This window comes from Phocoena sinus, chromosome 13, assembly GCF_008692025.1.
Source record: "Phocoena sinus isolate mPhoSin1 chromosome 13, mPhoSin1.pri, whole genome shotgun sequence".
NCBI classification, from domain to species: Eukaryota; Metazoa; Chordata; class Mammalia; order Artiodactyla; family Phocoenidae; genus Phocoena; species Phocoena sinus.
The window spans coordinates 7,066,085-7,092,991 of NC_045775.1; the positions used below are offsets into that span (position 1 = coordinate 7,066,085).

General features: G+C 52.0%; 1 protein-coding gene across 1 annotated transcript; it reads right to left on the reverse strand.

The window, feature by feature from the left end:
• Positions 1–2,811: 2,811 nt before the first annotated feature.
• On the reverse strand, positions 2,812–26,848 carry CYS1 (cystin 1). Its single transcript, XM_032653369.1, has 3 exons — positions 26,513–26,848; positions 10,144–10,196; positions 2,812–5,577 (listed from the first exon to the last, which is right to left on the reverse strand). Exons 1-3 carry the CDS (start codon positions 26,846–26,848, stop codon positions 5,472–5,474), a joined length of 495 nt encoding a protein of 164 aa, XP_032509260.1. The 3' UTR covers positions 2,812–5,471.
• Between the last annotated feature and the right edge of the window lie 59 nt (positions 26,849–26,907).

The following is a 26,907-nucleotide window of genomic DNA, read 5'->3' on the forward strand; positions in this document are numbered from 1 at the left end:
TTGTGACTCTGTACCTGCTTTCCTCCCTCTGTGCCACCAAGATTTTACTTTCTGGCTGTAACATCCACTGTTCCTTTGCTTTCAACCTGCCTCTTTGTTTAGGGACTTTTTAAATTAAGGACTTCAGACATGTTGCTAACACCCAGGCCCCATCCTGGGAGGAAGTCCGGGCACCAAGGACACCACACCCCAGGGGGGTGAGACACACTCAGTCCCTGCTAAGTTAGGGAGGCTCGTTCTCAAAAGCCTCTCACCACTCTGTAGGAAGCCTAGTTGTCCCAGAATTGCCCAGAGCTGGCTCTGCAAACAGGTTTCCTCTCCCCAGCGTGTTCTCATCTCAGCAGACAAACTGGTCAACAAGCAAAGATGATAAGGAAGAAACAAGTTATAAAATAAACGTCACAGGGATGTAAGGTACAGCATAAGGAATATAGTCAATAATACCGTCATAACTTTCTATGGTGACAGACGGTAATTAGACTTACTGGGGTCAGCATTACACAGTGTAGAAAAATATCAAATCACTATGTTGTACACCTGAAACTAATATAATATTGTAGACTGTAATTTAATTTAAAAAAAGAAGACTGTGTTTTTAAAAAAAAAAGAAACAGGTTGCTACAAGTCCAGTGGTGCTGGGGGAGGAGATGCACAGGCAGAGTGAGATGTTGACAAGGTGGGGCAGTGGCAGCTAAGCTCTCACCGCCCAGCTCTGGTGGTAGCCTCTGGGAGCCTTCCCAGGTTTCCCCTTCTTTGGACTCCTTCAAGACTAGAGGTTCTAACCACTCGGAAGAACTTGCCAGTTTTATTGAATTTGATTGTAAGTCTTGTGGGTCCCACAAGACTTGTGGATGGGTGGGTATATAGATGGATGGATGGATGTGATATGATTTCTATCACGGGGCAGCTTACATTTTAGCAGGTAGATTAGACTTGCAATGGTCAGTAAAATATGGCAAGTTCCTACTGGAGTGGTCAGAACCCCTAGTCTTGAAGGAGTCCAGGGAAGAGGGGCCCTGGGAAGGTCTACCAGACTCCTGGCAGGCTCCTTTGGTAGGTAGTGTTGATTTGGCCTGAGGCAGGCCTGGGTGCAGGTCTGACTCCTTCTAGCTATGTGTTGCTGAGAAAGGTACTCTACCTTTAGGCTCCTTATTTATAGTGAAGACTAGGTAGAGACAGCAGGTAGTGTGCCTGTCTCAGGGTCTGGCACTTTTACTTTGTACGTGGAAGAAAACCTTAGTTTTCTCTCAAAGGGAGCTAGGGCCCAGAAATAACAGAATGGGCTTAGAGTATTCTTGTGTTGCCGGCTGCCATCAAGAGTGTCAGGGACTGTGCTAAACGGCACAGGGGCTCCCACTGGCCAAGTTGTGACAGTTTAAACATTAAAGTGATAGTAATATGAATTCCACTTCTGCCCATGATGGAGTAACAGGAAACAAATATACTCTCACACCCAAAAAAACCAGACAAAAGGTATCAAATGAGAGTTTTCCAGGAGCTGGACCTTAGGTCATGAAAGACAGTGACCCTGAGAGACAGGAAATAAGTGAATCTTGTGACTGCCCAGATTTGCTGCCTTGAGGAGGTTTCCAGATTGTGGTGCAGGGACAGGAACTCAGCAGGGACCCAGAAGAGTCCCTGAGTCGAGGAGATGGAGCTGAGGGTCCAGGGATGCCAAGGCATTGGGGGTGAGGGGCAGACTGCCAAGAAAGAGAGGACGGCCCAGAAAACCCTGGAGATCTCCAGACGGGGCGCCTGAGGGGAGGGGAACAGCATGAAACCGAGGCGAGTCTTGTGCGCGGGGGCGTGTCCATCTCTGGGCTGAGGAGCCCTCTCTTGTATCACTTCTCAGAGGGCCACCCGACGTAGTTAGAGGGCCGCCCTAGCAGATAAGGCGCTCGGAGAGAGCATAGAAGGCGCACGCGGTGGGTCAGGACGTTGGCGGGGCCTCGGGCTCAGTGTGCGCGCTCCCCGACCCCATGCCCACCTGGCTGGATGTTGGAAACCAGGGAGATGGCTCTGTGTGTGGGAATTACGCGAGCTGTGACAGGTGGTGCCCAGGCGGTTCTTCTGAGAGACACCCCTACCAAAAGGCCACAGCGGGGCAGCAAGTCCGCACACGCACCTCTGAGACCCCGAAGAACCCGGGACCCGGGCTTCAGCAGCCGCGCGGCCCGCCCGCCGGGCCTGGGGGGCCTGCGGGCCTGCGGTCGGCCTCGAGGGGGCGCACCCGAGCTCGGCACCCCGCGCGGGGGACCCAATCCGCAGAAACCGCTCCGGGGACCCTCAGAAGCGCTTCTGCCAGGGCTGCCGGGAAAATTCCTGCCGGCATGGGGTCGGGATCGAAGCCAGGGTCCCCTTGAGTGTCCGCAGACCCGGGTGGGAGCCCCCCCGCCCCCAGCTCCCTCCGCGCGACGCCCGCGGGTTCCGCACCCCCGCGACCCGCCCACCTCTCATCCGCGTGGCTCCGCGGGGGCACAGCGCACGGCCGTTTGTCCCTCAGGCTTCCCAGCGACCGGGGTGGAGGAAGAGGCGCCGTTGGGCAGGGAGAAGCTGCAGGGCCTCCCTGGGGAGCCCAGTCCCCGTCATCCAAGCTGCCCAAGGACGGGGAGCAGCGAGGATGCTGGAGCAGCGAGGATGCTGGAACCCCGACGGCAACGGCTCTTCCCACCTCACTCTAATCACTCGCATCACATCTTTATTTTATCCCCCAGGGCCCACCTGGCACAGGGCCTGGCCTGGAACCCGCCCTCTTCAAGTAGATGTTGGATAAATTAAAAAAAAAAGTAACGTGTCTGTAACCTGCGCTACTAAGGTCATGTTATTTTTATTTTTCACTCAAATCCTCTCCTCACCAGATTAGTAGGAAAGTCAGCCCCTCCCTCTACAGTTTCTCCCGTTCCCTGCAAATAGTCCTAAACCTCTCGGGCTTAGTTATCCCAGGCTGGGGTCTTTGTAGCCGCCACTTTCCAGGGACAGAGACACCCAGTCCAAGCGGACACCCTGCTGTGTGGATGCCTTGCTGCCACGTGGTGCCACTCTTGACAGCCGACCACAGGCCCCTGATTTTGGTGGAGGTTTGGACCTTGAAAGCGCAGCCGAGTGCCCTCAGTGCCACACGAAACCACACGCTTTTTCCGTCTCATGTGCACGCCCCGGGGGCACCAGCTCCACAGGGTGTCCATCGGATGTCATCCATCTCTTGAGGACTTAAAATGTGTCACCGCTCCTTCCCAGGATCTACACGTCACAGAAAAGGCAGCTTTTGTTTCCAGAGGGGTTTCATCACACCAGAAAATTGAGCCCCGCCCACCTGTTAAGGTCTGATTTGGTGCCAGGGGTCCAGATGTCACCACCCCAAAGGTCTGGTTTTACATCGTCTCCTTCCTGGGAGAGCGCAGGACTTCCGAGCCTCAAACGTTACTTGTTCTCTCAAAGGCAACCAAGAAGGCTTTTCTCCTACCTATCGCCAGCCCAGAAAAAGAGCTACATCCCCAATCCACAGAGGCTAGATCTTCAGAGGGCTTTTGGCTACAGTTCTTTGACAGCGCGAGTCCACGTTTACAGGTGCGCCTCTAGAAACAGCATGTCCTTACTAGTGGAGACCGGATCTTGCTGCACGAACCCTGGCATCCAGCAGAGGGCCGGGCTCACAGCAGCAGGGGCTCAGAAGGTGAGAACGAGTGGTGGTGGGGGGGGGGGGGGTTGAACAGAAATTCCCCAGGGGCGTCCACCCAGTGGTGCTATCTCACTGGATGGCAGCCCAGTGAGAAATGGCTCTGAGACTTCGGAACATCAAAGGGGAGTGTCTTGGAAAAGCTCACCTTAGGTGAGGAGAGGGAACCTGAGCCAGGCGGGGCCCCTTTGAGAACTCGTGCGAGGGGCAGAAGGAGGGCCGTGGCCTGGCTTCTTCCCCAGGAGGACGGACACAACATTTCTCAGAGCTGGGAACGGAGCGTTTTCTCTAAATTCCTGGGCTTTGTAGCATCTCAGAGGAACTCGCCACCACAGAATCCAGGAGACACGTGTGTGGCACTGAGACTTTTCCAGACATCGATGTGTCATTGTCACCTTCGACATGGAGATGTTTTTCGTCCTGCCTCTATTTCAGCCACATTCCCCCGCCTCCCCTTCATGAGCAGGTTCCACACTTAGCTCCAGAGCAGAAGGCTGGGGCTCAGAAGCAACACCCAGCGACCAAGAGAAGGCCTGGGGCCGCGCTCGGCACCCAGCAGGCCCTCTGTGCACGTCTAGTGCAAGAAGCACCCGCCTCCAGGCCCTGCCTGATTCACAGGGTGTCAGCTTTCTCATCAGTCAGCTGGGAATGTTCTAAGGCTCTCCTGGCCTCACTGCTGTGATTTTCTACCTTCTTCCAGGTGGGAAGAGCCGGCAGCCCTAAAGACCCTTTCCAGGTGTGGCCAGTGGTCACCCTCAGCAGGGAAGGCAGTCCCGTGCCCCCAGGGGACGGGGACGAGAGACCGAGGAAGCCTGGGATTGTGTGATCCCTGATGGTCAGAGCTGGGGGATGGGGCGCGCCTCCAGGACTCACTGAGGACCAGAGGGGGGAAGTGACCGCAAGTTAGTGCAAGAGCGAGGATCAGAACCGGGGTCTCTGGCTCCTGTCCCACCGTACCCACTGCAGGGGCACAGGCCTCTCTTTGGGGAGATGGGTGGGTCGTGGCTCTGGGCAGCCTCCAGCACCGGGGAAGGAAGAGTCAGCCAGGCCTAAAGCTCAGACAAGGTCCCTGCTACTCCAGGCATGGCTGGTATCCAGCAGCCTGGGTATCGCCTGGGAGCTGGTTAGAAACAACGCAGACTCTCATGCCCTGCTGGAGACCCACAGAATCAGAATCTGTATTTCAGTAACACCTCCAGGCGACTCATCTACAAAACAGAGGGCGACGCCCTCCAGCTCACCAAGGCGCACCTCCTGGGCGTGCCCTCCAGAGCGGAACCTCCTTGGGGCCCTCTGGGACGTGTGTTAGAGTTCGCAAAGTGTCCAGTCTGAGCCACGCTCGGTAAAGAGGCTTCTTCGGAGCAGGTGGCAAGTGGGCCTTCAGAAAGGGGAAGCATTTCAAGACCCAGGAGAACCTTGTAGACGGATCTCCCCAGAGACTGAGAGGAGGGGCAGGTATCCGGCAGGTCACCTGCCCACGCACCTGCGGGGCAGCACCTGTGCCTTCCTTGTGGCCTGGATCTGCACAGCCGATCACCTCTTGCCAGCAAGCATGATGGCCAGCTGCCGGCCACGTTCAGGACTGTCTGAGTATGGATTTGAAGAGGGCAGTTGTAAAAGGTCTGGGGGTAACTGCATGTTGGAGGTGGCTAAGCTCCAGCTAGAGCCCTGGGCAGGGCAGGGGGATGTGTGCGCCCAGCCTTAGGTTCCTAAGAGACCCAGTCGGCTGGGGCTGGGGCCGGGAGGAACGGCGCACTGGCCGCTGGATGACCACGGGGCTGCTGCAGCACCAGCCTTAGCAGCAGTACTCCTGCTCGATGCTGGCCATCAGCTCCTCCTCAGAGTAGTCGTATGTGATGGCTGACTGCCTCTCAGGCCTCCTGTGGCAGCTGCCTGGGGCTCTGCGGGTGAGAAACATGGACATGGGAAACAAGATGTTACCTTCAAACCCCACATCTCTACTGGACAACCACGGTGGGCCCTGTATGGAATTCTGATCCATCCTAAAACTACAACTGAAAACCTCTGCCCCGGGAACACCTCCTCAACCTCTTCCATCAGCAGGCCCCTGCCTGACTCTCTGGTTTCATCTCCCCGATGTTACCCAAGACCTTACGCTGTGAGGAAGCCAGTGCCTGTGATGCTTGAGGGTGAGGGCCCGGGGGTGGGAAGACCCAGCTGGAAACCCAGCTCTGCCAATTGCTAGCTCAGTGATAATTTTCTCTAAAATGGAGCTGTATTCCTAAACTCATCCTGAGGCATAAATGAGATAATGCATGGACAGCTTGTGACACTGAATTTTGCACCCTGCCCAGCCCTCAGCAAAGGTGAGCTGTGTCTTGACTATCCATCGGCCTGACTCACTCCCTGTGCCTGCCCCTTGGGTGGAGGGGGGTGTCTCACAGGAGCTGCCACGCTGGGACACGATTGGGCGTCAGGATCCTGGCCGCTCCCCCAACCTGCTGGGCAGTGTATTAAGTGACCAAATCCCGGATCCTCATCCTGCTGCCTGGGCCCCTGGAAGTGGTTCCCACCGGCCTGGACCCGGCTGCCCACCCCCTCTCCGGCTTTCTGGACTCTGTTGTGCCCCCGACTTCCCTGTCCTGCAGGCTGTCCCACGGCGGTGTCCACCTGTGCCTGGCCATGGCCTTGCCCCCTTCAGCACCTTTGACAGGTGGGAGGGTCTGAAACCTGGGCCGAACTGAGTGCTGCCAGCCTGAGGGGCTACCTCTGAAGGAGGAGTTAGGCCAGAGCTGCCCACTGCCAGGTATGGGACCTCGAGCTCCCACCTGCCAGCCAGAGACGTGCTGCCATGTGAGCTGGGGGGCTGGGCTGGATGATCTCTAAGGCCCACCTGATCACTGCCGTCGCGCTCCTGACATGTTCAGAGCAGCCTCCAGGGCCCTGTCTGCTGTCCCGGAATGTAGGGCAGGAGCTGGGCTCTGGGCCACCTGACTGTCACCTCAGGGTGTGTGGCGCCTAACAAGCCCCCCAGCGCTGAACAGCAAGGATGAGGGTCTAACGGCGGGACTCCACTTCCCCAAGCCCAGAGATGACACGTGCCTCCTGCACAGCCCTCTGGGGTCACCCAGGCCAGCCCCCTCTCTGTGGATGGGGGAGAAATGCCTTGCCCACGGTCCCATGGTGACCTGGCTACAGACCGTCCTCACCCGGTCCCACAGCTCAGCAAGGCCTTTCTCTCTAGGCACCCGACGCTCCCTGCAGTTGGGACATGGGGGAGAAAGGGGGCGAGGAGGCAGGGCTGGCAAGGGAGGCTGACGGGGAGGCCGGCAGGGGAGGCTGACGGGGAGGCCGGCAGGGGAGGCTGACGGGGAGGCTGGCAGGGGAGGCTGATGGGGAGGCCGACAGGAGGTGTTGCAGCCCCAGCAGCTGGGGCTCCACTCGGCCTCACACCATCCTAGCCTGTCTGGCGGGCAACACTGTCCACCAGCGGCTGTGGGGCTGCCGGCCCGGGGGCCTGAAGACCGAGGTGGGGTCTCCCCCTACTTGGGGGAGGGGAGCACAACATTAAAAGGGAGAGATGGTTCCTAGAGGGACTGAGGAGTCAAGAATTGAATCTTTGTTTAAATTATAATTCACTATGTCAGAGATTCCTCAAGTCACGCAAAACAAAAACCCATTACTCTTCCCCAGAGAGAGCAAATCAGTTACAATTGGGCTACAGAGCCACATGCAAAATGAGGCGAGTCATTTGTACTGTCTGTTGGGTCTAGAATTTACTGGCCCTTTGACCATGGGCAAATCATACCTTGTATCTGTTTACTCATTAGGAAAACGGGGTGCCTGGCCTAGGCCTGGCTTATAGTAGGTATCCCACAAGCATTTACAGAATAAATAATGAGCAAATTTCAGCAGCAGCTGCAGACAGAAGGCTCCTGAATCCCTGTTTCCCCTCCACAGGCCCTAGGCTTCTGTTACCAGATCCTCACAGACTTCAGGTCAGGCCAGCCCAGCCCTGTCCTCAAAGCCAGCCCGGCTGGCTCAGCTCTGTTGCTTCCACACCCCAACCCTGGGGAAAGGGCGTGGCCGACATCGAGGGCAGTCAGGACTGGGGGTCAAGGCCCACAGGCCCAGGTTCACACCGAACGTTCCCTTCAGCTGCATCTGTGAAGCACCTGCTCTGTGCCTGGTGCTGTGAGGGCCCAGAGATGTGTCTGAGAGTGAGAAGAAGAGGTAAGACAGGCTGTCAAAGGTACCCGCTGCGTTACACGTACAGGTGTGGTGTGAACTGGAGCCGGCACTGCTGAAGGAGGGAGACTCACCAGGTCGACACGGAGGGAGGGGAGGGTGAGAGTCTCTGAGGAGGAGATATTTGAACTGAGTTTGGGAGGATTTTCCTCTTCAACCTTTTATTACGAAGACTTTCAAGCATACCAAAAAGTTGAAATCTGGATTCAACAATTAAGTAAATATTTTTCTGCTACATTTTGCTGGGTTTACTTTATCCCATGTCTATTACTTTATCTGATTTCTGGATGCATTTCAAAGTGAACTGCACGCATTAGGACACTTCTCCCTGAAGCGCTGCTTTGAGGGGTTCTGGTGGAGAAGGGGACGGCGAGCTTGTCTGCGGCTGGAAGGGCGGGTGCTGCAGGAACCAGGAGAGGAGGGTGCTGGGGGCTGCGCTCTGTGTGCGCCCAGTCTGGGGGGCGGGGAGGGAGGCGCACGCTGGCTGTGTGGAGGAGCCCAGGGCCGGCCGCTGGCAGTGAGAGGCCACAGTGGGCGTGGTGGCAGGACACCCGCCGCTCCCTCCTCAGAGAGGTTCCCCTACAGGCAGGGGAGCCCAAGTTTGGGGAACAGAGGAGGGCGGCTACTGCCAGTCCAGACCCTGGGGCAGGCCTGTATGGCTTCAGAGTCTGCTCCCGGGAGGCACAGCCCTGATTTCACCTTCATGACGCTCTCCCCTCTGCCGCCACTGAGCCAGGACCAGCCTGGGACCCACCCAGCCTGGAGTCCAGGGCCTAGCGTGGCACTCAGGGCGCTCCCACTAAAGTATATCGAGGGGGTGAATGAATGAATGAATGAAGTACTCCTGGTGAGGGATGTCCTGGAGTTCGCATGTGAGGTGAAGGGACCTATTCATTTAAAAATAAGAAGAAACAACTAATTTGTTCGAGGCAGAACTTAATCCTCCTAAAGTCCTTGGGGTGATGAAAACTTAAGAAAGTCACTGCCAGTTATCTTTACAATCAGTAGAAATATGCAGGCAGGACTGAGCTCCGTTGGCACCGCGCCGGGCCCAGGTCCTCAGCCGCGCCATGTGCTCGGGCGTCCAGGTCAGCGGAGCAGAGGCGGCCCTGGCGCCCGGTCACTGCAGCGAGACACAGCGCCCGGTCCAGCACGGGAGTGCACGGGGGCGCTGAGCCCACCCGGAGGCAGCCGTGCTAAGCGGAGCCTGTGACGGTTTGCAAAACAAGTGAAGGGCAGGGCCTGTGAGGGGGGACCGGGAGGGATGCTCCTCTCTGCTGAGTGAAGCGCTGCCCTTGGCAAGGGGTGGAGCCCATGTACATGTGCTCACTGCTTTACCTCCGCGGCCACGGTGGAGTCCCAGCGCCCAGAGCTGACCCCAGCGTCCTCTGGCTGGACAGCAGTGGCCCACGGTTTCCACTTGGCCTTCAAGGCCCTCCTTCTCTCCCCAGACCCTGTGCTAAATGTCACCAGCCTGTGCGTGGTGTCCTGTTCAGACCTCTGTGTCTTGCTTGTGGATCTCACCACCTGGAACGCACCGCCCTCCTCTCTCCTTGGTGAAAATACGTGTCCTGTGAGCCACTTAAACATCAGCTCCTCCACGAGCCCTCGGCAGTTCTGTCCCCTTTCAGACCTCCCCTGAGCCCGTGTGAAGAGACCCCAATCTTCGGGAGAAGGTCTCCTCAAATGTTTGTTAAATAAGGGAAACCGGCAAAGTTCTGGCCCTGAGCCGTTTGGAATTGGTAATAAAAATAGCTGTTGAGCCAGAATTTTCACATCTCTGGTCTTGAGCATCACACTCACCTACCTCCCAGTGACCCAGGGCCGATCACCTGAGCCAATTAGAGATGAGGAAGCCAAGGGCACAATGAGCCAGAGGCCCAAGGTCCCCCCGCACAGCTTCCCGGTGCTGGCTGCTCCTGGGGCCCTGGAATCCTCCTACAGCCCAGGGCCGTGCAGACAGAGAAGGCCTGGTCTCTGGGCCTGGGGTCCTCAGATGACACTTTCCAGGAGTTTCAAATGTGTTTTCCTGCTAACGCTGTAATGGGATTACGGGGGACCCACCTGCCATCCTTCTAGGCTGTAAACTCCTGAAGGCCAAGGACTGTGCCTCATTTACAGATGAGCCACTGCAAATAGCTTCTGAGTGAATGGGTGGGGCCAGGGCCTGGGATGCGGAGGCATGGGGAGGGCGGGGGGTAGGGTGGCTGTGACTCTGGTGGAGATGTGCTTCCCGCCCCCGCCGCCCCTGTACTTACTCAGAGACACTGCTGCTCTCTGGGTGGTCTTCAGTGCTCCGTTTCGGGGACACCTTCAGAAAGACAAAAGGAAGAGGCATCAGAAGGTTGTCAGTGGTGCAGCCTGTCTTTGCCCTGGCTTTGTGCTGACAGACGGCCACCACATTCAACCCAGGGCTGAATAAACCAGAGCTGGAAAGTGGAAAGGCTCCCCTGCTGTCTATTGCATCTGCCTATTTTGCATGTGGGAAGCTGAGGCTGGGAGAGAGGAGTGACCTACACAGCTCACACCAAGAGACTCCCCACCTCCCCGGCAGCTAACGGCCAGCATGTCCCCATCTCTCACTCCAGGAGTCGAAGTCCTGACGTCCATCTAGGCACTGCCTGGCAGCCTGCCCTGCTGCTCGGCTGTGCCTTCTCTGTTCTCAGTCAAGGGTGCACAGACGTCGCACGTGTCTGTCTGCAAACTCTTCCAATGGTCCATGCCTGTCCTGTGCCAGCACCACCCCGTCTCAATTACCACAGCTTTAGAATAAGCCTGGACTCTTCCCGGTTCTTTGCACCTCCTTATATGTGTACTGCAGTCAGTTTGTCCCCCTTGGGGATTTTGTTGGGGTTGAATTAATATACAGATCATTTTAGGCAGACTTGATATCTATAATAACAAGTCTTCCAGTTTAAAAACAGGGAACACCTCTCCATTCATTTAGGATTTCTTTAATGTCTTTTAAGAAGTCTTATTTTCCCTGTAGAGGTCATAGATATCTCTTTTTAGACCAATTTCTAGATACTTGATATTATCCTTTTTGAAATAAAATTTTATTTTCTTCCTGTTTGTTTCTGCAGATATATGATTGAAATATATACATTTTGTGTTCACCAGTCTTACGAAACTCTCTTATTAGTCCTAATAACTTATTTGTAGATTCTTTTGGACTGTCTTTCTTCCCGTTCACATTATCTGAGAAAAATGGCCATTTGATTTTTTCCCTTCTGGTCCCAGAAGGGAAACACACTTTTCACCTAGCCCTTCTGCACTGGCTAGGACCTCCAGTACTACCTTGAAAAGAAATGATAACAGGCATCTCTGTCTTGTTCCTTTATTGAAAGGGAAAGTTTTCATTATTTCAAATGTAATATTAGGTTTGCTTTGGCTTTTTCTCAAGTTGTCCTTTATCAGTTCCTGGTCTCTCTGTGTAGGTCATTTCTTCAGTTCTGTCTTCCAGGGCACTGATCTTCTCTTCTTCTCTGTCTAATTTCCTGTTAACCCAAACCATCAGAATCTTTAATTTTGTTTATTGTATTTTTCATTTCTTCAAGTTCTATCTGGTTCTTTTTAAAATATGCTAGGGCACTTTCTAGAGGTCCTGGTCCTTCAAAGGTATTTCCCTTAAATAAGATAAAATGAACATAGTTGATTATAATCTGTGTCTGGTAATCCAAATAAATAACTGAAGTCTTCATTGGTCTATTTTTGTTGTCTTTGTTTCTTCTAGTGTTCACTTGGTTCTCTGGCTGGTTGGTTATTTTTTCTTGTTTGATGCTCATTAGCCTTGAAAACACTTTGTGGGTGGTCTCTGTCCTGAGAGGAACATGCCTTCCTCCAGAGAGGACATGAGCTTACTCTGTCCGGGCACGAGGGGGCACTCCTGGTCTGGGGCCACTTGAAATTAAATCCATGCATTCAGGTATTTTGGACCACCTAGGTGATGGGAACTGGGGCTGCAAACCTTAAGAGGCAGCTAGATTGTGGCTTTTCTACCTTCCTTCACTGTTCTGTGCTGTGACACTTTTCCTTGCAGTCCCCCGAAGGTCCTGGATTTGTGAGGGAAGGATCTACTATTACTTTCATTGGTCCCTAAATTCTGTTCCCTTTACTGCTGGACACCATCAGACCCAAAGCTCAAGTTCACCTGAAGCAAATGCAGCCCAACGTCTCATTTGCATCTCTGATTCTGCCTTTCTTGGATCTGGGCTGGTAATTCCTCACTATCTCACCAGCCACTTAATGTTTCAATGACACTCTTACTACATTAATTATATCCAGTATATTAAGTTGTTTTCACCAGCAGAGGGGTCTGAATAACTTTCCATACTGTGTTCCCAGCATAAGGCACTTGAGGGCACTGTGGACACCAGCCTTTGACCCATGAAGCTGAGCAAGGCCATGGCCCAGCCAGACGTCAGCCTGCTTTGTGCACAAGATCCCCCATTGGCACAAGCAGTGCCCCCCAGGACAGGCCACGACTGTCAAGAACCCAGTCTTCAAGGAGCTCACAGTTCACGGGGAGAGTCTCATAAAAATGCAATGCGATGCTATGTGATAAATTCTGTAGCCGAGTTATAAAGGGCTGGGAGAGGAGGGGAAACCAACTCTGAATGGGAAAAACACCATGGGAGGTTTCCAAGAAGAGTGGCAAGAGTGACATTTTAGCTGGAGTTTTGAAAGAGTAGGGGTTTACCAGGTGGAAAAGGGGAAGGGCACTTCAGATAAGGAACATATTTGCATATGCAAATACACGGAGTTGTCAGAGGTCGTGAATAAGCATTCATCAAGTCCATGTGCCCTGTTGTGTGCCATGTTCTATTACCCATATAGGATATGGTCCTTGCCCAGAGCAGCTCACAGCTGGGCAGAAAAAAACTAGTGTGATGACACAACTAGAGAAAAATCCAATGCCAGACACCGAGGTGTGGACTACAAGTGCACGGGTCATCAGAAGTCGTGATTACAATGGTAAACCAAACATGCAGGCCCGCTTCCCGCTTTCATCACAAATCCTTAGAAATGACAGAAAAGGCCATAAGCAAAAAACAAAACAAAACAAACAAAACAACTCACAAATCTCGAACAGTACTGCAAGACTAGAAAGTAGTAGAGCTTTTATTAATATAAATTTTTAAATTTTTATTTATTTTTGGCTGTGTTGGGTCTTTGTCGCTGCACACGGGCTTTCTCCAGTGGCGGCGAGCGGGGGCTACTCTTCATTGTGGTGCACAAGCTTCTCATTGCAGTGGCTTCTCTTGTTGCAGAGCACAGGCTCTAAGCGAGCAGGCTCAGTAGTTGTGGCTCACAGGCTCTAGAGCACAGGCTCAGTAGTTGTGGCGCACAGGCTTAGTTGCTCTGTGGCATGTGGGATCTTCCCGGACCAGGGCTCAAACCTGTGTCCCCTGCATAGCAGGCAGATTCTTAACCACTGCGCCACCAGGGAAGGCCGGTAGTAGGGGTTGTTGGAAGACAGACTGGGTTAGATCGATGGAGGAAACCACAGCCCCCAGCACACACAGGAGGGGGCTGCTGGACAAAGCAGCAGCTTTGGGGGCTCCAAGTTCAGAGGAGACAGACACCAGAGCAGGAGAGGGTCTTGGGGCAAGGGTCAGAGAGGAGGGGCCTGCTTGTGCAAATGACAGGGCACAGAGGTGCATCCCCCAGACTGGGACAGGAGGGGGGGGTAGCATGGGCAGCCGCTGACACCAGGAAGCACAGGAAACTGTTCCCAGACCACTAACGATGGCCACACTCACCAGGAGCATATCCTGACCCTCCTCTGTGACACGTGGAGGCAGGAACCAAACTCATCAGTTCAAAGAATTAAACCTGAGAAAAAAGTTATTAGAGCAGAGAGTGAAAGTGACTTTAAAAGGAGAAAGTTTCACAGTCTCAGCCAAACAAGAATAAGCTGTTGTGCAAGATAACCAGCTAGAGATTTTGGAGATGCCGTCTATGATGGAAGAAAGTAAAATCTCAGTAGGTGTTCTGAAGAGTAAATTAGACACAGCTGAAGAGAAGCTCAGTTACCTGGAAGGTCAAACTGAGAGATTCTCTCTGGAAGCAACACAAAAAGACAAACAAATGGGAGAGAGATACTAATCCTAAATAAATTGTTAATCAAGAGTCTTAGTATTCTGCAGACACTGGGGAGTTTTCAAGGTTTTGTTTTTTCCTTTTAATAGTAGAGCAGGATGAGCTCCCCACTGTGCTCCCTGTGCACGTAATCCTACACCGCCAATAGGCAGAACTGGGCTTTTGCCCCCACAGGAAGCTGCTTACGTCCTCTCCAAATTCTTTTTTGAAGTCCCCCTCCACCCTCCTATTCTGAGGCTTAGTCCCAGGGATTAATCAATCACCAGGTATTAATCAATCATCAGTACCCCAGTGTGCCCAGTGCTCTGTCAGCTGCTGTGGAGATCCACACCCTATACTTCTGAAGCGCAATGTCACCAGAGGAGTTAAGTCTTAGACATGTTAACAATGGGCAAAATGATAAGAGCACAGACGGGGGCTATAAACCTTTGTGCAATCAGTTTAACCCTCAGTTTACTCATTTGTGTAATAGGTACTGAGCCTTCAGGGCTGCAGAGATACGAAAGATTCTCTCTCTCTCTCTCTTCTGTCTCATCCTTGGTATAATGCCTATCCTGTAAGTGACCAGGAAACACCGTTACGAACATCTGACCCAACGTCCAGCCCAGAGTAGCCTCTGACACAGCCCTGCTAGAAGAGAACCTGAAGGCGTGAGGAGGAGAGCGCAGGGAAGACCTCGGTGTTCGAGGCCTGAGAGGTTCCAGGACAGCATACGCTTCCCTGAGAAACTAGTTCTGATGTGTTTCTTGGGAAATGTTAGTTAGTGGTGGTAAACAGAAGCAAGCTGACCCTGGGTGTGTCCCGCCACACGGGCCCTGTGGCATGGGCCGTGGCAGCCGCCTGCCACTACAGGCACCCCCACGCATTGGCCAGAAGAGCCTGTCCTGCCTGCCTGGCGCTCTCTCCACGTGGAGGTGCGCTGCACAGCGAAGGTGCACAACTTCCTTCCAGGGGCACCTGCGGGGCCGGCTGGTGTCTGCTAGTGGCTGGTGATCTTGCCCCGGGGATTCAGTATTCCCTGCATATTCCTTGGAACATTCGTGCCTTTGGGGAGTGTAAAGATGAAGAGGAGATGACTCCCAAGTCAGCAAGGAATTCACAGTGGGAAGAGAGAGTGTAGGGAGGGGCGACGAAGATGAGGGAGAGGAGGGGAAGTCACACAGGCACGCACACGCGTGCGTGCACACGTACACACACGCACTCACCTCCACCACCTCCCGAAGCAGCCCATTCCTGCTCGGCAGCTCAGACTAGCTGAAAATTCTTTTACCACAATTAATTGTGGTAAAATACACACATCTTAAACCATCTTAACCTGAAATTTACCATCTTAACCATTTGTAAGCGTACGGTTCAGGAGAGTGAAGTACGTTAACCAATCTCGCAAACTTCATCTTGCAGAACTGAACCCCTGTCCACATTAAACAACAACTCTCATCCCCCAAACCCCAGTAACCACCACTGTACTTCCTGTCCGACAGAAATGGGTCCTTTAGTGCCTCACCTGAGTGGAATCATACAGTATTCGCCCTCTTCTGCCCGGCTTAGTTCACTCCGCGTAATGTCCTCGAGGTTCATCCATGTTGCAGCACGTGCCAGAACCTCGTTCCTTTTTAAGGCTGAATAATATACCACTGTACGTGTATACCATGCTGTGTTATCCATTCATTCATCAAGGGACACTGGGTGGCTTCCACTTTTTGGCTCTTGTGAACAATGCTTCTATGAACACGGGTGCACAGGTATCTCTTTGAGACCCTCCTTTCAATTCTCTTGGGCACATGAGAAAGTTCTCTCGTATAATATTGACACCAATCTTCCTCCCTGCAGTTTTCAGCCACTGAGGCTGGTTATTTTCTCAGGGACAACAGAGAAGTAAAGTAATACTTTTACTCAAACTACCCTTCAGCTACTTTTTATGAAGTCATCCAATAGGGACCCTAGTTCCCTCTTGTCCATTTCTGCTGGAACCAGCTTTTGCCATCACCTGCTGGGGCTTTTCCTCTCACCACCAGGTTTTGTAAGAGTTGTTACAGATATGGTTTCTCCCATCAGGAGGGCAACTGAGTGAAAGAGCAAGAAATCGGAATCAAACATTTGCATCGTCAGCCAGTTTCCACTTCTCTGCCCTGCTCTACTCAGTACTAACGGGGACACACTGCCAGCTGCAGGGCCGCGATGATGTGGTGCATCAAGTATGTGGCCTGGACGCCCCAAGGCTGCACTCACACAGAAGGCCATACTCTTTCTTTTCTAATTTCCCTGACAGCTCAGCTTTGTTGTATCTTTCATTTCTTTACCTGTGATTCTCTCTGTGGTTTGAACGTGTGGTTCTTCCTCTCGTCAGTTTAAGCCTTTAACTTGACTTTCTCAGACGCAAAATGTGTTAGGCAGGCCTCCCAGAAGATCCAACTTGCTGAAGCGGCTCGGGAGCTTGTGAAAAGCAAAGACACAGCAGCCCCTGGCGGCTGCTCCAGACCTAGTGCGGACACAAGCTCCCAGCCAGCAGGAAGCCTGCCACGCCTGCTCGGTAGGACACATCTGGACCCTGGGGAGGCCATGGCGCCTGGACTGGGGCCGTGGGAACCCGGCAGAACTCAGGATGAGCGTGTGATGTGTCATCACTCAAGATCCTAGGGGGGCTTTGAAAAACTCACACCACAGCTGAACAAGAAGCAGAAAACATCTGAGGAAGAACTGAGTAAGATGACTTCTTAAAGTCTTCTCTGGGCCTTCCCTGGTGGTGCAGTGGTTAAGAATCCGCCTGCCAATGCAGGGGACACACGTTCGAGCCCCGGTCCAGGAGGATCCCACGTGCCGCGGAGCAACTAAGCCCGTGCGCTGCAACTACTGAGCCTGCGCTCTAGAGCCCGTGCTCCACAACAAAGCCCGCACACCGCAACTAGAGAAAGCCTGCGTGCACCAATGAGGACCAACGCAGACAAAAATCAATAAATTAATTAATTAAAAAAAGTCTCCTCTGACTCTTACAACTAGGATTTTTTGAAAAAAAGTGAAGCATCAGTGGTTAATCTTTAGAAAATCCACTGAATATTTTATTTAACAATATGTGTATCCTGCTTCTTCTGTTTAAAGAGTTCTCCCCTTAACTCTTAAAGTACCCATATCAATAATATATATAGTTGACCTGGAACAAGCTGCAAACGTCTGCAGAATACGATCTGACAGGTTTGACAGGTGTGTCCACTGTTGAACCACATCCATCACCCCCGGTGATGCTCCCTGCTTTCCTCCTCTGCCTTCCCATCTCCAGGCGGCCACTAGTCGGGCCCTGTCACCGCACACCCGTGTGCCCTCTCTAGAAGCCTAAAGACATGGGGTCAGACAGCATGCACCCTTTTTTGCCTGGCTTCTTTCACGCCGCACGACGAGCCTGAGACCCATCCACCCTGTTGTGTTTTATCAGTAGACTTCCCCCTTCCTCTCTAAGAACTGTCCTTCTTTGGAGCCCAGGTTTGCTTATGCTTCATTATGGAAATGTTAACACATGCAGTGGAGAGAAGAGTGAACTCGGTCTCTGGGTACCGAATCTCCCCGCCTTGGCAGGTTTCAGCACTTTGCCAGTCGGGTTCAGTCCTCTCACCCCCGGGGCCGCTCCTGTCCCCACACGGCTCCACTTCATGGCTTCCCAGGCAGTACACGCTGCAGGCCCAGCGGACTCTGCTGCGAGGGCTGCTCTGCGTTCCTGAAGTGACAAAGGACTTTTGCAAAAGGAGGCTGACTCTGAAGCCACCAGTCCTAGGGCGCCCACCTCCCCTCCCCAGGCCTTGCTTCAGGAAAGTGCTTCCAGAGACAGAAGGCCGGGGAGACCTGGAAAAGATAAAGGGTGGGACTGAAGGAAAATAACGATCAATTACGTATCTACAGCGTTATAACACCTCATGAAGCACCTGCAAACGCATTTTCACACGGGCAGCCGGATCCTCACCCCCGGAGGCAGATGACCTGGCATGGATCCTGGTCCTGCTGGGGATTTGGGCAATCACCCTGCTGGGACCCAAAGGCCTGGGATGTAAATGAGAAGGTAGCCTCGGTGGTCTCTAAGGTCCCTTCAGCTCCGGCAGTCTGTGATTCTCAAACTGCGAAGAAACCGAAGCGGCCGAGTCTGCCGGGAATCTGAATGGTAGCCTTGGGCTGGAGGCTGCCTTCTTAGCACTCAGGTGCTATTCTGATTTTTTAAATAATCATTTAAAAATAAAAAACACTAAATTTCCACTAGCTCCCTGTTGCCTACAGGATAAAGTTCAACCCTTTAGCCTAGAGGGCTGTGAAATCATGACCCAAACCGATCTCGTTGTCTTCTGCGCTCCGTCCAGCCATCATCACCTTGCTGCTGTTCTCCTAAAGCACTTGGTCCCTCTGGGTTTTTCTACATGCGGCTCGCTCTTTATGGAATGCTCCCTCCTTTACTGACTGCTGGAAAATTCTACCGATCCTTCACAACCAACTCAGATGCCAGGTCTTCTTGGATGCGAAGACTTCTGCCTTGGATGGGATTATTCAACTCCTTGTATGTAATAATTCCTACTTACCTCCACTCCAGGGCTTCCATGAGGAACGCTCACTTCACAACCCTCCCCCAACACGGTATGAGCCTTGGGGGTCAGCACTACACTTTACTCTCCTGTGACTCCTAGGCTGATCAAATACCACTTACTGCCACTTAAATTTGTGTTCTTTGCTAGAGATCTGAAGGCGGACAGATGGTAACTGTCTTCAAAATAGTGGCTTTTTGCCAAAAGTCCATTAGAGTATCCATCACTTTCAAAGCCCTCTGGTGGATCTGCTTTCCGGCCACGTAATCATTTTGATGCCTCTTTTCACCTTCACATCCCACAGCAGCTGTGAGCCAGGATTACTGGGAAGCCCTGGCTGACGGTAAACGACAAGAAAGAGTTACCCTGGTCCTCCTTCGCTAGAGCAAAATGGAGCCTTTGCAAAAATGGTGGACAGTGGATTCATTCAGCCTAGAAGACAGACAATGATCTTCCCTAGATCTTGAGTGACTAAGATTTATTAGGCGGCGTGGGGGAGCATGAATTATTACCTGGCAGTAAAAACACTGAATTTATATCTATTAGACTGAATCAGAATATCCTCTTTAAGGGTGCCCTTGAATTTCACTAGCACATTTAATCCCCCAAACTTCTTTTATCTAGCCCATTCTGGGACTGAGATTTTATGGTTAACTCAGTGTCCTAATGGAGCCATCCTTATGGCTACCCACCAACACTGCACTGTAAAAAGAACCTTCCTGAAGGCCCTGGCTACTCTCCAGTGCCTCACCTCCCATTCTCCATGAAGGCCAGCCCATCACGCTTCCCGCATCGCTCCACTGAAACGGCACTGGCCAAGGCACCAGGGACCTCCAAGCCGCCAGATGCAATGGTCAGCTTTCAGACTTCACCTCACTCGTCCCATCGAGCAGCATTTACAAGAGCTGGTCACTACCTCCTCCTTGACATACTTTCCTCCCTTGGCTTCCAGACCTGCATCCTCTTGGTTTTCTTCCCTTTAGGATGTCCCCTCATCTTCTCTACCTCTGAACACAGGTCACACACATAAACACCCAGAGCAGTACCTGGCACACACTCAGGTGTTGGCCGACCTCAGTATTACTGGTGGTCTGATCTAATCTCAACCCTTCTATGTTTTAATGGCTGCCAAATTTATAAGTCCAAACCCAGCCTCTCCCCTGAATGCCAAACTCTTACAAAGATCTTTTCAATTGATATCTCTATGTAGATGCCTAGCACACATCTCAAATTTAACATATTCTAAAACAACTTCCTGATTCACAACATTCAAACCCTACCCCTTCCACATTTCCCATGTCAGTTAATGGCAACTACGTCCTTCTAGCTGCTCAAGCCAAACACTTTGGGGTCCTCTGACTCCTTTCTCACACAACCCAGAGCCAATCCATTAGTAAACTGGCTGTCTCTAGTTCTAATCTAGGTCCATATGCCAACCAGTCCTTCCCAGCTCACTCACTACCACGCTAGTCCAAACCAATCCCTCTTCTCACTTGGATTCCTGCAAAAGCTTCCCAGCTCTGCTCCCAGCTTTGGCCCCTCCATCCCATCCCAGGCTGTCTTCAACAGGGCAGCCAGGGTGAGCCTTAAAACAAACCAGATCATGTCATCCGCTGTTCAGAATTCCTCCAGCCTTCTCTACCTCATTCAAAGTAAAAGCCAAGGCCTTGGACTTCCCTGGTGGTCCAGTGGTTAAGATTCTGCGCTCCCAATGCAGGGGGCACCGGTATGATCCCACCCCCTACCCCCCAAAAAAAGCCAAGGCCTTCCGGTGGCCACAAGGCTCACTGTTCTCTCCCCGGGCACCAGGCCACCACCCTGTCTCTCCCAGCTCTGACCTGCTGAGAGTAGGCCCACTCCTGCTCTCCCCAGCCCCTACTGCTTTTTTGTTCTTTATACTTTATCTTGTTCACTGTTGGACTTCCATGACTGAAGGTTAGTGAAGGTTTTGTCTGTTTAGTTCACTTATGTATAACCAGCACCTAGAACAGTACCTGGCACACGTAGGTGCTCAAAAAATAAACGTTGAATAGATAGACCAGTATTAGATGGTACATTTTTCTAACTAATAGACCACTGATTGAGAGAGATACTGCTGCATTTTTTTAAAAAATCACAGTTTGATTAAATAACTTAATACAAGACAAATCCAAACCCTTAGATTTTCACACATAATTCTCCCACCGTAAATAGTTTTCAGTTTCAACATCTCACTAAAATACTGTTGATTTTGAAGTTCTTCTGACTTTGGGAAAGGAATTCTGCCTTGGGCACCTAAGACTGCCCAGGAACAAGTTGAAAATTAGTCTAGAACAGTAATAGGTGCTTTAGTGAATTAAAGTACGTGAACTTGATGAAATATTTTGCATTCATTAAAATAATAACGAAGAATATTATGCAACAGCATGAAAAGCCGCTTATGAGATAGATTACGTAAAAAAATTTTAAGACTCTGTTATATTCAATGATATATATCTTTAAAAGCTGTGCCAAAGTGAGAGAGTGGCATGGACATATATACACTACCAAACGTAAAATAGGTAGCTAGTGGGAAGCAGCCGCATAGCACAGGGAGATCAGCTCGGTGCTTTGTGACCACCTAGAGGGGTGGGGTAGGGAGGGTGGGAGGGAGACGCAAGAGGGAAGAGATATGGGAACATATGTATATGTATAACTGATTCACTTTGTTATAAAGCAGAAACTAACACACCATTGTAAAGCACTTATACTCCAATAAAGATGTCAAAAAAAAAAAGAACAAAAGAAATGAAAACAGGTGACAGCTGATAAGTTAAAGAGTATAGTGGGAAACATTTTAAATTGTTAATGATGCAATATGGTCTTTGCCTATACAATTTTCTTCAGATTCTCAACATTACGGGAATTCTCTGGTGGTCCAGTGGTTAGGACTACACGCTCCCATTGCAGGGGGCACGGTTCAATCCCTGATCGGGGAACTAAGGTCACGCAAGCCACGACGCGGCATGGCCAATAAAAGAAGGTTCTCAATATTGGCAAAAAATACGCAAACAAAAAAACCTACCTGGAAACAGCCTGAATGTCTCATAATAAGAGATTAATTAAATAACACTACCTCTGGATGGTGGGCAAATTATGAAGACATTATGATGGGAGAAACGCTTATACTATAATGCTAAATAAAAGGATGCTATAAATTGTATATCTACACTATGCTCTTTTTTTTTTAAGGGAACTTTATTTTTTTATTTATTTTTGGCTGCATTGGGTCTTCGTTGCTGCGCGCGGGCTTTCTCTAGTTGCGGCGAGCAGGGGCTACTCTTCGCTGTGGTGCGTGGGCTTCTCATTGCGGTGGCTTCTCTTGTTGTGGAGCACGGGCTCTAGGCGTGCGGGCTCAGTAGTTGTGGCTCGTGGGCTCTAGAGAGCAGGCTCAGTAGTTGTGGCGCACGGGCTTAGTTGCTCCGTGGCATGTGGGATCTTCCCGGACCAGGGATCGAACCCATGTCCCCTGTGTTGGCAGGTGGATTCTTAACCACTGCACCAGCAGGGAAGTCCTATGAGCAATTTTTATTTCCTTTTCTATATATTTTTTTATTATATATTTTTTCTGTTTTCCAATTTTTCTGCAATGAGCATATATTCCGTTACAATTGTAGAGTGAAGCTAATATAGGGCTTATCTTTTTATTTAAAACCTCTCATGTGGGACTTCCTTGGTGGTCCAGTAGGTAAGACTCTGCACTTCCAATGCAGGGGACCCAGGTTTGATCTCTGGTCAGGGAACTAGATCCCGCATGCATGCCGCAACTAAGAAGCCCATGTGCCACAACTATGAGCCCACATGCCACAACTAAGACCTGGCGCAGCCTAAATAAATAAATGAATAAAATATTTTTTTTAAAAACCCACATCTCTCATGAATAAGATCATTTTAAGTATTTTATTGCAGAGAACAACCAAGAACAATTTTTTTTCTCATGTGCATGTATATTACCTATTCTAACTTCAAAAACAAACACTTAAAAGTAAGCATAACCTTTTCTGGGCTGAACACATCTTTAGAGACTGGAACACATCTTGTACGCAATCACGGAAGCCGGGGTATGGAGACCTATCTCAGAGAAAAACTGAACACCAGAGGAATCAGGGAACAAATGAGAATCCCTCCTGATGGCAAATTCACTCAGTTAAAATTCCAGTATACACAGTGCTCTACAGAGGTATAGTCAGAATGACTCCGACTGGCTCTTTCAAACTGCACGATACTGGCCAAGTGAACTACCTCTCTGGGCCTTGTACACTCCCCTCCGACATGAAGTTGGGGGGAGGCGACACCAATTTGGCAGGAACCTATTCTGATGAGGATTAAGCAAAGCAATGGATGTAAGGAGCCGGCTGTTAGAACAGCCTGAATGAGTAGCGGCTGTATTACAACATCTGAACAATTTCCGAGTGACTGTAAGTGAACTGCAAAGCCCTCTGTTTCATAGGAATCAAACCTGATACAGGATGGGGAAAGGACTCTCTCTGAGTCTTTTGCCTCTTTGTTCTTCTGCTTCTGCCCCCATGCAACCAGCAACATGCTTACATGCAGGGGCTCATGAAAATGCTCAAGTAAAAGGATGCTGGTGACAGATGTACTAAGTGAATAATTGGGAGTCTCACAACTTTTAGTAAAAACTGTAGGACCCCGAAGCACCTAAACATCTGAATGAATAAGGAGGCTGCCGAAAATAACATTCAGGGGGTATTATGAGGGCAAGACGGGTGGTACTTTTATCAGACAAAATACAGGTTCTTGATGAGTTTGCTTGGGGAATGCTAGGGATTACTGAACGTTAAAAAAAAAATGTAAAGAAAAACGGGCCAGGCATTAGTGCCACTGTGAGCAGAGCACTGGAAGTGCGGGATCTGCCTTGTGACTTGGACATCTGGAAAACGGAAAAGGCATGGAACGTTCCAGGTTGTCTACGGAGGGGCTGGAGCCCGGCAGGCCTGCTACAAACTCTGCTACCCCCACTTACTGGCTGTGTGGCTTTGGGTATGTTATCAATCTCCTGGGACTGAGATGGCCTTGTTTGTAAAATAGAAAGCACTATTTATCTAAAAGGCTGTTTGAAGAGGGGAACGTGGGACAATGACCAGGAAGTACCTAATTCAGTCCTTAACACAGAACAGGTGCCCAACGGACGTAATCCTCCTTCCCCTTCCCTACTGTGCACGTCATCTGACAGGAAATCTGACAGGAAATCGAACATCTCATGCGCGTCTCTGCAGTGAACACGCACCCAAACTTAAAACTGCATGAAGGGAAAGACTTCTTTCTAGCTGACATGTACTGGTACCAAGAGTTTATGGAACTGGACTGGAAACTAGGAATATCATGGAAATGCTCTTTATTTGGGAAAGTGTCTCAGTAGTTATATTTCAGTGAATGTAAATCCACACACAGACTGTCACGGGTTCCCCAGTGGCCTTGGCCTCATTCATCCCATTTTCTCCCTGAGATCCTGTTTCTTGGACATGGGGATTTGTAACACAGCCCCAGTGCAGAGAGACTACTGTATCCTTCACATTTGTGTCTTACCTCAAATTTACCCATAATTTTTCCTAAATTTACAATCCAGAGTGAAAATCCTCTTACCTAGTGTTTCATTACAAAGTATTATGGTTCACAGACCAAAAAAAAAAAATATTTAACTGAAAGTTGCTTCTACCAAAATGTAAGAGAAAAATTTACCTTGATTCGGAACATATACACAATAAGAGCTGGAAAACTCCATGGTTAGGGGCTTCCCTGGTGGCGCAGTGGTTGGGAGTCCGCCTGCTGATGCAGGGGATGCGGGTTCGTGCCCCGGTCCGCAAAGATCCCACATGCCGCGGAGCAGCTGGGCCCGTGAGCCATGGCCGCTAAGCCTGCGCGTCCGGAGCCTGTGCTCCGCAACGGGAGAGGCCACAGCAGTGAGAGGCCCGCGTACCGCCAAAAAACAAACAAACAAACAAAAAAAAAACACACCAAAAAGAAACATCTACGGTACAGAAGCTACAAACAATCCGCACCCAAAAGAGCAGCCCCAGCTGGCTGACTTCACCTCCTAGTCTCTCTCGACTCCAACCCCTTCAGCCCTCGCACTGCGCTGCTGCCCTCAGCACCTGCCTGTCTGGACCGCTGAAGCAGCCCCAGTTGGACATCCTGCCCCTAGTCCTTACTCTGCCTGGTTCATCCTCCCCATGGCTGTTGGTCCAACCTTCCTAAGACACAAAATGTCACTCCCCTTAGTCCTTCAAAGATACCCACGGCTTTTACGGTAAAGTCCAAACTCCTCAGCAGGGAATACTCCTAGCGTGACATGTCCGTAGCCTGGCATTCACCCTTCCCAACCTCTTCAACTCCCATGCTCCCTCCCACACCCTGGGTACCCTATGCCCCCGCCGCCACTGCCTTTGCTCGCAGGTTTCTCTCTGCCCAAATGCCCTTTGCTGCTTGTTTGCCTGGCTAGGGCCACAGACCCTTCCAGATCCAGCTCAAGTGCTGTCCTGCCGGTATGCCGACCTGACTTCTCCAGAGGACCAGGTGCTCCTCCTGTGGACTCTCTCTACAGGCTGCCCACAGGTATTCTACTTTTTGTTTGCAGATCCCTCTCCCCCATTACACTGTCAACTTCTTGAGGGCAAGGACTGCGTGCCATCAGTGTTCATCTCTAGCACCCAGAGCGATGCCCGGCACACAGTAAGTGCTCAAGCAGTACCTGAGAAATGACTGAAAGAATGAGTAAGGCAGCCCATGCACCCTAGGAGTTGCTGTGATACTCAGCGAATGGGGGTGGGGACAGGGGAGGGAAATCCATTCTCTCTGTTTTCTTTCCATTTTCGCTTCTGAAGTTTCCAAAGCACTTGACCACTGATCCCTAAAACATTGCTTCCATGCCGTCTCAGAATTTCCCCCAAAATTTCTCAACTGTTTATCCATTTTGAGGGTTATATAATGGAACTCTGATGTAATCTTAAAGGAATCTTGTTATATAATTGGGTCCCACTTGCTGGAGCTCACTTTGGGAGGGCAGCAGGGGCTGGGCAGGAGGACAGGGGAGGAAGACCCTGCAGTGTCCGGGTTGGCCCAGTCCTTTCCACCCACCCCTCCCCACCTCACTGAGGAGCTTCCAGGATTCCACTGCTTGGTGGCTGCCCCGGAAGACACCTCCTTCTGGTCCCAGCAGTTGTTAAGCAAAGCCTGCAGGACTCCGGGGAAGGGGGGAACTGCCTTGGACATCCTCCCCAAGCCCAGGAGCTGATATCACAGATCTTGTTCATTCAGCTCTGCTGGAGTGAAGGCTGTTGCCATACGAGAGTGCTCACTTTTATTGTTTTTCTAGAACAGCGGGGATGTTATTACAAGTGTTCTGGAAGAGAGAATTGGGAAGCCAAAAAGAAATCGCACAGCATCTCAAAAATAGCCAGTAGTATGCAAACTGCTTGACCACAAGGCAAAGATCCTGACGTGTCTGACGCGAGGGGCCTTTGTAAACACTGTTTGGCTACCGGTCCCACCTCTTAGCATCCTCCTCCGACAGTGCCGGGGGAATGGCCAAGGGGGAGGTACCTGAGAAGAAAGCAGCCCCGCTGGCCAGCCCCTACCTAGGCTGGAAGGAGCCCCAGTTCCAAAAGGAAAAAAAGGCAAGCTCTGGCCAGAAGCAAGCCTGGGAGATGCATTTCTGCTAAGGGATGTCTGTCTCCCTGCCTTTTAAGGCTGCTGCCAGCACAGCACTGTCACCCCCTAAACTGGAGGCAGTGAGACCAGCACCCAGAGGAGGCAGAGACGGGAGGGGGGCGAGCAGGGAGCGCGCGGCGGGACGGCCGCGGGGGCTGGGGGACAGGGCAACAGGGCGGGGGGCCCGGAGGGACAGGGCGCGGCGTGCGGGCCGGCGGGGAGGGGGCTCCGGGGCACGAACCGGCGCAGCTGCCGCACCGACTCGGCGGGCTCCGACACTCACCGGGCTCCCGGCGCCGGCTGCGGGTCGGGGCCGCGCCGGGCCCCGCGGGGCCAGCTCCCCGGGGCCCCAGGCCGCCGACTCGGCCAGCAGCTGGTCCAGCAGGCGAAGCGTCTCGTCCCCGCCGTCGGGGGGCGCCGCGGGGCCGGGACCGGCCGTCCCCTCCGCCGCCTCCGCCGCCGCCTCCCAGGCCTCTTCCCGAGCCGCCGCCGCCGCCGTCGCCGAGACTGGCGGCCCCGTCCCGCCCTCCGGGGTTGCCCCGCCGGGCCCCGCCGGCCGGCTGTCGGGGCTGCGCAGCCGCCTCAGGGCGCGGCCGCTCCGGCTGCTGCCGCTGCCCATGGCGCGCCCGCCTAGCAGGCCTGTGGCGCCGCCGGAACGCGGCCCGGGGGCGGGGACGC

Excerpts from the sequence above, each read along its gene's own strand:
- CYS1 (XM_032653369.1), bottom strand. The coding sequence starts at position 26,848 with ATGGGCAGCGGCAGCAGCCGGAGCGGCCGCGCCCTGAGGCGGCTGCGC. Across the intron at positions 10,197-26,512 it reads CAGCCGGCGCCGGGAGCCCG|GTGTCCCCGAAACGGAGCAC; the intron begins GTGAGTGTCGGA and ends GTCTTTCTGAAG. Across the intron at positions 5,578-10,143 it reads GAGAGCAGCAGTGTCTCTGA|AGCCCCAGGCAGCTGCCACA; the intron begins GTAAGTACAGGG and ends TCTCACCCGCAG.